This window comes from Mus caroli, chromosome 5 (genome assembly GCF_900094665.2).
Source record: "Mus caroli chromosome 5, CAROLI_EIJ_v1.1, whole genome shotgun sequence".
Classification (NCBI taxonomy): domain Eukaryota; kingdom Metazoa; phylum Chordata; class Mammalia; order Rodentia; family Muridae; genus Mus; species Mus caroli.
Window position 1 is genome coordinate 77,597,231 of NC_034574.1, and position 13,527 is coordinate 77,610,757.

Consider the following 13,527-nt stretch of genomic DNA (forward strand, 5'->3'; position numbering starts at 1 on the left):
TATATATATATATATCATAATGCTCACTACTCAATTTTAAAATTCAGAGGGGGGAAAAAGACACATGTGTAAAGCAGGAAGCTTTTTATTTCTTTATACATGCTACATTCACAGGCTTTTAAGTGAAAACTATGCATAAAGCCATGCATTATAATTTAAAACATAGTTTCAATAATATCTAACTTTAATTGGAAAAGGAAGTAGAGGATAGTGAATGATTCTAGGAGAGATATAACTGAGTGGTAATTTCTAGGGAAATATTTGATGGTTTGGATTGGTATTTAGGAAGAAAATTTCTGAATCAGTCAGAGACTTGTGGCCAAGAATATTATCTGAAACGGCACTTTTAACTCACTATTTCAGTAGTGCAGGTTACAGTGGTATAATTTAAGTCCAATGGCATTTCTGCCATTCCTTCACACATATGCACTATCTATATAAATTTTTCCAGAAGGTGTGAGAGCATATAAGGCCCCAAAGCAAACTCTCAATTTTTTGAGAGTTTAATCAATAAGATGGGTAATTTATAAAATCAATATGTTTAAATTCTACTAAAATTGATAAAAATATTTTATACTATTAAAGACAATTGGCTGGGGCAAAAAAAGTGTCTCAGCAGCTAAGAGCATTTTGCATACAAACGAGGTTTCATTTCCAGCACCTACATGGCAGCTCACAATGGTCTTAAATTCCTATTGCAGCACCGGATGCTCTCTTCCTTCATCCGTGGGCACCAGGAATGCTCATGGTACAGAGACATATTTAAAGGTAAATACTCACACATAAAAAATTTTAAAGTCTCTGAAAATGTTTAAAAGAGGCATTATTCATATGGATATCTCTGTATACAATATACTTATACAGTCGGTCACACTGAAAACCCTGAATACTGCCTCAGCAGAGAGACAAACTCAAGAATTTAGATGCATTCATTTAATTTCTTTAATTAACAGCATGAGTGTTTTGCCTGTATTATTTCTGTGTACTACATACATTCTTGGTGCACAAAGAGGTCAGATGACGATGTGGGATTTCCTGCAACGGAAGTTAAAAACAATTGCTAAATGCCGTATCAGTGTTGGGAATTGAACTCAGGTAGCCAGTGCTCACCTATTTCACCATATTAATATGGAGGAGTTTTTAAACATGGCTTTTGCAGTTCATCCAGATCTCACTCACTGTGCTCGCTACTCAAATTATGTAAGATATGAGGCTAAATAATAATATAAAATGTTAACTTCTCACACTAGCAGACATTCATAGAGAAGCCCTACTCCCTTGAGATATGACACGTTCAATGGTAGGTGCCAATAGAATATTTTCATCTCATCATTCAAATTTTACCCTCTAAGGGTACAGGGGCTTCTTATACCATCTGTTAATTGGAATGAGAACCAATTTTGTAGTGGTCTAGTTTAGCCTTTACCTACTCCTTAAAATAACATAAAAGATCAGGAGATTGTTGCCTTGAAAATAAAGTTAAAAAATTACTAATAAACTTTTTATCTATAATATTTTATAATGAACTACAGTCAATATTAATTTAATTGATATTTTTACCATATAATTACATATGACCTCACCATAAAAAAATGTAAATGTTCAAAAACAAAAACCAAAGTATTAGACAGCTTACATAAACCTAATCAAATGAACTGTTTCACTACTCCCAAACCTTAGAAGGATTTAGACATACAATGTCCACTTGACAATGTTCCTAAGTGTATATGTGTGTATTTCCGTGTATATGTGTATCAGGAACTTACATTGAAAAATAACTATATAATTTATTATAGGTAATAATGTAAAAGTAATACAATAGGAGCTGATACTGAAAAAGGAAATGTGAGTTCATGCAAGAGTTTTTTGAGAGAATTAATAAACCAGCCTCATTGAGATTGCCAAGTAAATAATATTGTTTTGTCTCTCTTGATGTTTAATGAATCTAAAGTCAAGCTTGAGCAAACTAGATAGGTTAGTACACATAAAAAGGCCTTAGAAAACAAGAACAGTTATGAAGAGACAGAAGGGTGTGCTCAGCGTTGGGTTTTCTCCTCAGTCAATAACATGAACCTCTGTTGTTACTTAAAATTAAGATATCATGAGAGCACACATTTTCAAAGGAAAAAAATATGCTTTCTTTTTCATACACTGTTCTCTTTGGCATGAAGTACTATCCTGTTTCAAAAAGCCATTGATAAATATCCAAGTCTGAAAGAGCAACTTACCACACTGGAGGCAAAGTGAGAGCATTTTCAAATGAATGAGGAAGCATGCATGATCAAGTTTCAATTTAAAAGAAAAATTAGAGCAGGAAGAAAAAAAAAAAACTCTCCAAGTGCAAATTGCTTTGAAATGACCTTTCTGTATTGGCTCGGTCTCCGAACACTTATTTTCATGGGGCACTGGTTGTTATGCATTTAAAATTGATCAATAAATTTTGAAAAGCAAGCATCTAATTGCAACCATATGTAAACAACATAGTAAGCTAAGTCCTGCAAGATGACATTTTTTTTTCTGAGAAGTTCATATTTCTAAACCTGCTTGTGAAGAATTTTTAAATGGCAGTTAAAAGCATGCCAGGACAAGTTTTTTTCTCATTTACATTCGACACAGCAAAACAAGGATAGAAAACAACTTCATGAGAGAAAAACCACAGTGGTAGATGAACAATCCTACAATGGATGTTGGTAAGCTATTGGCTGTGCCATTCAAAGGAAAACTTCTGAAGATAAGGTGAATATGAAACATCACATGGAGAGCCAGAGAATCTCTGAGCATTAATTATGTATCGTCAGTAAAATCGTGCATTAAATCTTTCATTATTGCTTGGAAATTTTGAGATCCAGAGAAGAAATCAAACCGGAAGGGAAATACTCTCCATAAAAGTATCCCTTCTAATCACTGGTGGAAACACATATACATGATCCAAGAGAAGTTCAAGGCCCTTACAAATGGACAGGCAAAGGCTTACCTTGGCAGGTACCATTTTTCTCTTCATATCCAGCCTTGCACATGCATTTCCCGATGGGAACCAGCCACTCCCCTTCAGCACTGCAATGCATCTTGGGAGGATCATCTGTCACAGAATGGTTGACGCAGGAGCCTGACACCTCTAGCAACTGTGAAGAATCTGCTCCAGTGATAGTGTCAGGGAAGATAGCCAAGTGCCTTACTACAGAGGGACACTTTTTATAGTAGACACGGACAGAAACCAGAGCAATGCAAGCACCGACATCTTGGAAAGCAAGATAAAATCCCTTTTTGCTCAGAGGTCCGACATCTCTGACCTCCGTATTCAGTTTCATGACACGGTCACCAAGATCAAGTTCTGTGAAGCTCTCATCTGCAGCAATGGTATCAATCTTGATGTATTGGTTCTCTTTGATACTTCTCCCATTCTCATCATCCGATTCAAAATAATACATGTTAAATGTCTCCTTACAAGTCCCCAGTCCTCCAGGAAGGCTGTTGCAGTCTCTTAGAGTGAACTTGAGTTCAATAAAGATTCTGGAAGCACCTTCGTTAGAGATCCAACTGGTCAACAGCCAATTATTCTGATTCTGTTCCATAACTTTGCACACTTGGTATGTGTGGATGGGGGCATAGTTCTCATCAACTTCACCAATCTCTTCCCACTGCACAAGATAAAATAGAAAGACGTGAACAAAGTTTGGAAACTCAGAATGAAACAGAAAAATCATAAAAAGTCATAAAACTAACTTATCCAAAGAAATATATGTTTATTCATATTGAAATAAGTCATATAAAGAGCTTTGGGAGAAGAGACTCACAAAAAAATAACATTTTTATTTTTTGATTTCTTGAATTTCATGTTAGGAATTCAATCTGTGGTCTCGTGCATACTAAGCATTACTCTCCAACTACCTATGTCTCTACACACCCAAGTGTTAAGTGTGTCATCAGAAATTACCCAAAGGTGGAAAAATTAGGAATGAAATGGCTAAAGAAGAAAAATGTATACTTTAAAAAAAATTAGAAATAGCTATGTGTATAGTAAAGAAAGGTAAGGAAAATGGACAAAGATAAGGTTTGACATTTAATCTAGGCTCCACACCTCAGTTACCTGGCAACAGCCAGGTGTGCCTTGCTTACTATAAAAGGAGCTGCTTGCCCCCTCCTCACTCTCTTGCTATCTCTTCTTGCTCCTGCTCTCCCTTTCTTCCAATTCCCCTCCCCCTTTCTCTTTCCAAGTGCTCAGGGCTTGCCTCTACTCCTTTAATTTCTCTCTCTCTCTCCCTCTCTCAACTCNCCTTCTGAATAAACTCTAGTCTATACTAAACTATCCTGGGGCTGGTCCCTCAGGGGGAAGGGATGCCTCAGTAAGGACCCACAGAGGCACCCCCTTCTCCCATACCATACCTTACTACACCAAACGTATCACGGGTTTCTCTATCTTTTTGTAAAACACAACAGAGAGTCTATAAATAAGATTAATTTATGGTTTGGATAGTATCTAAGTTGGGTTAATCATTTGATCCTAGCCCACAGAACTGTTCGGGAGATGTTGGCACAATGAACTGTTACATAGCAATCAAGAAATGACTAACTAATATATTGATGTACCCGTAGATGAGGGGACCACTGGAGCCCTCACAGTAGATGGCAGTGAACAGAGAGACCCGCAACTGAACAATGTGCTGAAAGGGAGCAATTTGGTCCTAAATAGGATGTTGTTGTTGTTGTAGCTTGTCATTTATTTATTTATTTATTTATTTATCAACTGCTTTCTCTCAAGGCTATGCAGAAGAGAAGGCAGAAATAAGGAAAGAGCCAGAGGTGGTGGATGACGTCAAGGAAACAACTTCCTTGCACACTAGGGGGACACAGACATAAACTCACAGAAACTGGGGATATGCATAAGATCTGCACACCATCAATTCAGACAAAATCCAAACAGTCAGAAGAGTAAGTGGGCACGAACACCCACACATACCAAGAAGCTACTTGCAAGTAGTGCCTACTGGGAAAGGGAAAACCTGTGTTCTTCAGTGGAGGGTCACAATCTGTAGGTAGGCCCAGCTAACACAAAACGGACTCTTTTCTCTTCTTCTCTTCTCTTCTCTTCTCTTCTCTTCTCTTCTCTTCTCTTCTCTTCTCTTCTCTTCTCTTCTCTTCTCTTCTCTTCTCTTCTCTTCTCTTCTTTCTTTCTTTTCTTATTTTCTTCCTTCCTTTCTTTCTTTCTTTCTTTCTTTCTTTCTTTCTTTCTTTCTTTCTTTCTTTCTTTCTTACGCAGTGTGGCTTTTTATTTTGTTTCATTTGTCTTATTTTAATTTGTCTGTTTACACTGCTGATTGCAGATTTGGAGTGTGCAGAGAGAAAGCAAAATCATTAAATATAGTAAACAAGGAGGTGAAAAGGATCTGGTAGGAGTTGGGGTAACAGAAAGAGATTATTAATTCATTTCATTCAGAATTTAAGGACGTGGTCCCTTTTCCTCTCTCCTGTATTCTGCAAGGGTGAGCAGTTTTTCCCTGCCACATGCCCTTGCCAGCTCCTCTGAATCACCCCAGGACTAATGGCAGTGGGGCCCAATTGATTAAGGACCAAATCCTTTAAAACTGCAAACTAAGATTTAACTTTTCTTCCTATGACTTAACTACAAGAGGTGTTTTTGAAGAGGTCTCAAACTAACAAGAAAAATAAAGTTTAACTGGAAAAAAAGTGAATAATTTTACAAGAGAAAATGAGAATAAAAAGCACACCAGAGGAAGAGTTTGTGTTTGAGAGCATAGTCATTTATTTAATATTTTAAAGTTGCAGAGGACACATGAATATAATACAATTTGAAAGAAAATCTATTAGTTCAAAATGAATAATAGATTTTTAATTCACTAAGTTTCTTATTCAGAAAAAAATTCACTAATTTGAAAGCTAAACAGGTGTTAATTGATTTATCCATAACTCAGAGAATGATTTAAATTAGAGATAAAATCTATATATTTGACCAGAGTTATTCTTATCATTTTGCATATTAATTGGGTCAAAATGGAATGAGAGATTTATATTGGTGCACTATCTATTTATAACCATCCTGACATTCTAAATGTATGCTACATATGATAATAATAAATACTCTTTATATAAATTCCATATAATTTGAGCAAACAAGACTTACAAATCACTTATTCCCACTAAAGTATTTAGAGAATCTTAAGGCATCACATTCCAGAATAGCCCACTATAGACACTCACTGTTTGATACCAGTTAAGTTAAAGAAAAAAAATTTAAATTTGTACAGAAACTACTTAAGCTCTATATAATTAACTACATAATTATACTCTATAAAAGTAAGCTTTTAATATACTTGATTTACATTGGTAGCAATGGGTAACACTGGTTTTCAATAAATGGAGGATACATAGATTTAGACATTGTTTATGATAACAAAAGAAACTCAGAGAAATTAATTTCTGTAGATGTGAAATTAAGCCTAGCATTTTCTTTCCATTCTGTTCATTTGGCAAGGATGTGGAAAATATAGAGTCAGTCCTTGGAAATAAATCTCACACTTCAGATTGCCTACCTAAAACTTCTAGCTGCCATTAGACAGACATGTGTAAGAGGTGCTAATGAGGGAAAATTGCTGAGTGACTCAAATTCACAAGAGAAACATGCAAACGTCTCATCATGACAACAACTTCCACATGTTTGTGTTATCTGAGAGGTAAATCCTTTCATTCTGATCATGTTTTCTCTCTTGAAAAGGAATATCAACTTTGCTACCGATTTTATCTCAGCTAATTGGTCATTCTAACAACAAACTGCATATATATTCTTTTCATGAGCAATTTGTAACTCTTTTATTGTAAATCATTCCTTCATATCATAATTGATCTTTAAAGTAAAAGAATAATGAACAAAAAGTTTTAAAAAATCAATTTACCGTAAGGTCAATTGAATAGGTGTATTTTATATTACTAAAAGGGAATAATACCATTGATCAGAAAAAAAAAATCAAAAAAATATTGCATAAATATTTATCTTATTTTATGATATCGTTTCAAGAAAAACAGAGTTTTTAATCATTCATCTTCAAATGCTTATAGAAGAATTGTTTTTATGTCATATATTGCTACAAGGCCCAGAAAGATAAGGTTACCAAATAAATTAATGCAAAATACCAGGATCCTCAAACATTATAAACCAAGGCAGTCACAGCCCTTTCAAACGAGGAACAAATGCTAAATATACAAGCTAAGCGTCGTTCGACAGGGCAGTTGCATGCTTCCTCCTCCAGGTGCCAATTTGAAAGCATGTGCATTAATGTCCTGGTACTCTATATCATTTTAGTTCATGGAAATAAAGTATTTAAAATCTGTTCTGGTACAAATTTATTTATATATACTTTCAAGAATAATACTGAAGGCTCATAAAATATGTTTCAAGGACCAAACAGAAAGACTTTAAACATTATAGTAAATAAATAAATAAATAAATAAATTCCAATCAAGGGCTGTAGAGAGATCTCCACCAGTCCGCACTTAAATACTTTAAAGAATGAGAAAAATGTTTTATTTGTTTTATATTGAATTTGAAATAATACCCTTGGTTGATTGATAGTTTTATTTCTCTTAGCCTAAAGAAATTATCTTGCTGTTCATAGAAATAGATATGATGAAGAAACAAAATAAAATAAAATAAAGACAAAAAATGAAAAAAAAAGAAATATTCTTCAGCAAAAACTCACAAAAGGGCTACATGTATTTCCAGTTACTTTTACCAAAGACATATCAAGGAGATTACATAATTTTTTGTGAAAGATATGGAAAACATTGCCCCTTCCGTTTTTCTGGATAGCCTACGATTCTCAAGTTCAGAAAAGACTCTCTGATTTTTCTGTTGTTTGCAGTGAAAAGTCTGTGAACTTTGGAAGGGCTGGACACTGAATGTTAATCAGATGGACAAGAGGCAGCCTCTGAAGTTCAGTTAATTTTCTATGGTGTATACTTGAAGTCCAGGCTCTTTTTTTGCACCTTTTTCCTGTTTGTTTCCTATGTGTTTGCCTTAATTTAAGTCCTGGTTATACAGAGACCTCAGGTTGGCATGGCATCTCTCACAGATACATACAGATTTCACTCTTTTCTCAGGTCCTGAAAACTCCTGGACGTTTGCATTCCTCCTTCACACCTAGTCACGCCTCCCATGTCAGCTACACTCAGGGAACTGAGTCAATGATTCCCATGCGTCACACACTATTCTTTTTTCTCCCAAAACTGTAAGAAATGCCTTCCATCTGCTGCTGCTGACCTTCTAAGCTTCTTTTTTCCTCTTTTCTTTTTTTTTTCTCCATTTCTTGGATAATTTCTTTATTTACATTTCAAATGTTATACTCTTTCCAAGTTTCCCCTCAGCACACTCCCTGACCCTTCCCTCCTCTCCTTGCTTCTATAAGGGTACTCCCTCACCTACCCACATGTTCCTGCCTCCTCACGCTGGCATTTCTCTACACTGAGGCATTTATGGAGCCTTCACAGGACCAAGGGCCTCCCCTCCCCATTGATGCCTGACAAAGCCATCCTCTGCTACACATGTGGCTGGAGCCATGAGTTGCTCCATGGTTGGTGGTTTACAGAGCCAGAGTGTGGAGTGTGGAGCAAAGACTGATGGAAAGGCCATCCAGAGACTGCCCCACCTGGGGATCCATCCCATATACAAACACCAAACCCAGACACTTTTGTGGATGCCAAGAAGAGGAGTCTGATATGACTGTCTCCTGAGAGGCTATGTCAGAGCCTGATAAATACAGAGGTGGATGCTTGCAGCTATCCATTGGACTGAGCACAGGCTCCCCAAGAGAGGAGTTGGAGAAAGAACTGGAGAAGCTAAATGAAGGGGTTTGCAACCCCATAGGAACAACAATAACAATGAACCAGACCCCCCAGAGCGCCCTTCTAAGCTTCTTGCCTGGAGAGCTACGTATCCCGTCTGCTTCTACAAGGCTCTCCTTTCTAATCCACTAGCACACGTTATTACTTCTTTATCCATTAATACTTGAGAATACTCAGGACACAGAGCTTAGGCTATAATCTTCCTTTAGATTGTGTTCCCAAATCCATACTAAGCACCATCGTGTGAACGGAATTGATTCTGACCTTAATGCTATCAGGGTTATAAATCATCCAGTTATGTTTTCCTTATTTTATTTCTAGTTATCTTTTTTTCCTGTCTGTATCAAGGAACAAATCAATTGAAGCTAAGAAGCTAAAGCAACTTCCTAGTCAACTTCTGAATAAAGATGCTAGACTTTCCTTTTTCAGAAGAAAATCGTGCCTTGCAGTTCAGTGTTAGTCCCAAGTATTCTGATCTCTAAATATATAACCTAGAATCCACTCTCTGGCATAACAGCTCTTGAGAACTGAAACTATCTACTGTGACCAGTTAAAAATGCTAATATTCAATTTTTAAAAATAGTAGAGAGGGCCTAAAGATTGGATTACTAACCATTTCAAATATGGACTATCTGAAGACCAAAAACAATAAAGGGCATTTTCAAGCACACATAAACACAGTATCTGTTGGAATCTTTGTCTCTGCAGGTCAAACTGACTTCTAAGACATGTCCTCTTTTATCTGAGGGTGGTTTGGGGAACACCTCAGTCTACTGCACAAGTTACTACTTCAATAAACCATGCTAGTATTTTTAGTCACCATGCACTCATAATAAATCCTATATGAGGAACAGCAATATGAACTAACCAGTATCCTCTGAGCTTTTGTCTCTAACTGCATATGTAGCAGAAGATGGCCTAATCAGCCATCATTGGCAGGAGAGGCCCTTGGACTTGCAAAGTTTATATGCCCCAGTACAGGGCCAGGAAGCGGGAGTTGGTGTGTTGGGGGTGAGCAGGGCAGTGGGGGGGAGGGTATAAGGGACTTTTGGGATAGCATTTGAATTGTAAATGAAGAAAATATCTAATAAAAATTGGAAGAAAAAATTGTTTCTGTATATGCTATTATTCAGAAACAAATGTGTTAGAAGTGAGGCATGCCTGCTCTAGTACTGATGCAATCTCAGACTCTGTAGTAAAAAAATTAATGTCAAAAATTCATTTACATATCCCTCCCTAATCCAAAAGCTCTACTAATTGGAAATAATTCATAACTGAAAGATCACTGACTTTATGATTTATGTTCTGGTTAAAACAATTAAGGTTTCTTTCCTGTAAATTATCCAGATTATCAAATTATAAAATCTATGAATTTAGAAGATTTGAAAAAAATGTTTAATTTTTACATATTTATTTTTCTTGTGTGTGTTCATGCTCTCATGAATTTGCATACCACAGTGTATGTGTGGATATCAGAGGACAAGGTTCAGGAGTCAGTTCTCTTCTTCCATCATGAGTAATCTTTAAATGAAGTACAGGTCAATAGTCTTGATAAATGCACTTTTTTTTTCCATTTAGCAGTCTTGCTAGCCTAACACCAGTAATTTTTACTAAAATTCTAAATATTTATTTAAATATATTCTAATTACAATTATTCTCAATTTTTTTATGATTCTAGTTTCGCCTACTAGCCAGTTTGATAATGCTTCACCATTACATTTGGTCAGTTATAATTCATAGCTTACTTTAGGTACGTTATTCATGATGTCATATTTGAAACTATTTAATTTTTGTCCTTTGAGACTTATTCAGTATTAATTAAATGCCATTTTCTCTTTTCAATAAGTAAGTTCTAGTCTATGTGTAGTATGTTCTGTTCAGTATCATGATAACCTGAGACCATGAGATTTGAGATTTATTAAAAAGAGTAATATCTCCCATGAACCCAGCACATGTAGTAAGAACAGAGTGAATGGGTATTAAAATCTATACTCTATTTCAGAATAGAGGGTTTTTTTTATTTCTAGTTAGACATATCAACCCTGCAACAAAATGTTTTGGGCTTTGCCCTTGTTTGTATCTTGTTTATTATAATGATTTATGTCTTAATTCATGATTCTTTGTTTCATTGATTCATGTGTATACATATATACACATGTATATAAGTATGTATGTATGTGTATTGACATATATCCTGGTATCTTAAGGTGAGTAAAATTAGGTTAAATAGTTTTAAATGTTGACATAAATAAATTGCTTCTTGTGGGTGATAAAAATAACTAGAAGTTTATCCACATCATAATAGTATAGGGAAAAAATACACTGCATCCCTCCTTCCAAAGCTCAGAGCTTATGGAAGCAGATAAAGTATAGGAGCCAGAGAAGTGGGTAGTCATCCACCTACTGAAAAAGTATCTTCTGTATACAAAGAAAATATCTAATTAAAAAAATTCAAAGGGATACATACATCCGAAGCATATGCTGAGGAAGCCTGGTTCATTTCAAGGAAACACAGAAAAAGGAACATAATCAATAAAAAAATCATAACTCCCCCCCCCAAAAAAAAGAAAGAAAGAAAAGAATCTTCTGGACTCAGCAGGACCGCTGAGCATATGAACATACAACTGCCATGGACTCAGCAGGACAGCTGAGCATATGAACGTACAACTGCCATGACATCACTCCCAAGCCTTGTGGGAGCCCAAGGAAAGAAAATCGCAGCACGGAGATGCAAAGACAGGGCACATTCTTACCACTAGCAATAGAATTATTGGTAATTGTTGGAATATGATGTGGGGGAAAAGCACAAAGATGGATGAGAAGAGTGAAGGTGGACAGTATGACCCCTTATGGAGGGAGGGTAAACATGATTAAAGCTTGTACGGAATGAGAGAGGAATTTATAAAATATTTTGAAATATCTTTTTCTGTTTTGTTAGATGGGAAACTAGTCAATTTGTCTACATGTTCATGTGACCTAGGGCATTCAGTTGAAAACATTTACTCTGAAGGTGAACTAGACAAATACTAGAAGAATAAGCAACATACATATATAATTATGACCAACTGTAGGAAAAGTGTGTATCTTAGGGTTTCTATTGATAAAAACACCTCTAACAAAATCAAATTGGAGAATAAAGTTTCTATTTGTCTTATACTTCTACATCTTAGGCTATCACTGTAGAAAGTCAGGGTGGACCTTAAACTGGATAGGAGCTCAGAGGCAGCAGCTGATGCAGAGGTCATGGAGGGCTGTTGCTTACTATATTATTCTATAGCTTGCTCAGTCTTCTTTCTTATAGAATTCAGGAACACCAGTCCTGGGATAACATTGCCCAAAATAGACTGGGCCCTCCTCCATCAATCATGAGTTAAGGAAATGCATTACAATCTTACCTAGAAACTTAGGTATGGAGACATTTTCCCAATGGAGGTACCGTCCTCTCTGATGACTCTAGCTTGTGTCAAGATGACATAAAACTACATAGCATGGTGAGGTATCAGGCTATTGTGATTATTTTTTGTATATTTGTTGCTACTTAATGTGTTGCAATTGATGACAACTCATTTCTCATTGGGAAAATAAGATGCTTACTGCATAAAAACATCTCAATGTCAAGTCAGTAGGCACTCCCAATGTCATACCCTAATGCTCAAACTACAAAGAGTCAAACAGGAGGAATCTTTGTCTTGGCTCATATTTCTTTGAAAAACATTTCATTCCATACATACTTCTTGTATGTATAGAGAGCTCAATACTTCCATAGGAGAGGAAGAAAACAGATGCAGCATCATTTTAATCCCTTTACCACAAACTATTATGCATTTAGCACAATCATAAACACGCCCAGTTTTGTAAATAAGTAAACAGAGCATAAGCAAATCATGCTAGTAACTGCCAAATTATATAAGATGGTAATTCTGATTTTTATCAGTGTCTCTGTTTTTATGTGAGCCATTTTATTTATTTAATTTTTCTAGATTTATGCATATCACTTATCTGAGTGATTCTACTACATGACTCTATGTTCAATGTGTGTACTTTTGGTATTGAAAGAGATCAGAAGAGATTTTTAGAGCCTTTAAAAACTTAAGGTACAGGAGACTGTGAACCACCCTATGCATGCCGACAAGGAAGCCCAGGTACTTTACAAAAGGAACAAGTTTTTGAATGTTGAGCCATTACTCCAGTCCTAATGGTTAAATTTTTATTGTTAACGTATAGATTCACCTGACCTAACTTACCAGTGAAAATTGAAACGGTTCAATTCTTAAAGAATCAGGTATTTTCTTTTTTCATAAAATAATAAGTGTGAGTGCTAATGATAGAATTAGAATTACGTAACTATAGCCCCCAAACTTTATAAGTTTCCTGACTTTTAGCACTTTATCAGGGAAAAGAAACATTTTTGGTTATGTAGACATTCCAAGAAAAAAAATTTAGATAAAATATGTAACACAGAATTTCTGTTTCACAATATTAATCTCTCTAAATAGTTCCAGTTCTTTGGTAAAATAATTATGATAAAATGTTCAAAGCCTAGCAAAAATAACTTGAATACAGTCTTGTGTTTTTTCTGAAGTAATATGTGAGTGGCGGAAGATAATCTTTCAGCCAGGAGAAGTTTGAGTTGCTTGCAACATCTTTAAAATTCATGAAAATAATGTAATAACA

The 13,527-nt window shown here is 35.6% G+C and overlaps 1 protein-coding gene across 3 annotated transcripts in view; it reads right to left on the bottom strand.

Moving 5' to 3' along the window:
- Positions 1-13,527, bottom strand: part of Epha5 (EPH receptor A5) — a 367,473-nt gene that overhangs the window by 285,215 nt on the left and 68,731 nt on the right. For all 3 annotated transcript variants that reach the window (XM_021161798.2, XM_029477706.1, XM_021161794.2), the window contains exon 3: positions 2,975-3,638. In XM_021161798.2, coding sequence (XP_021017457.1) covers positions 2,975-3,638 — 664 coding nt within the window. The remainder of the gene's footprint in view (positions 1-2,974; positions 3,639-13,527) is intronic.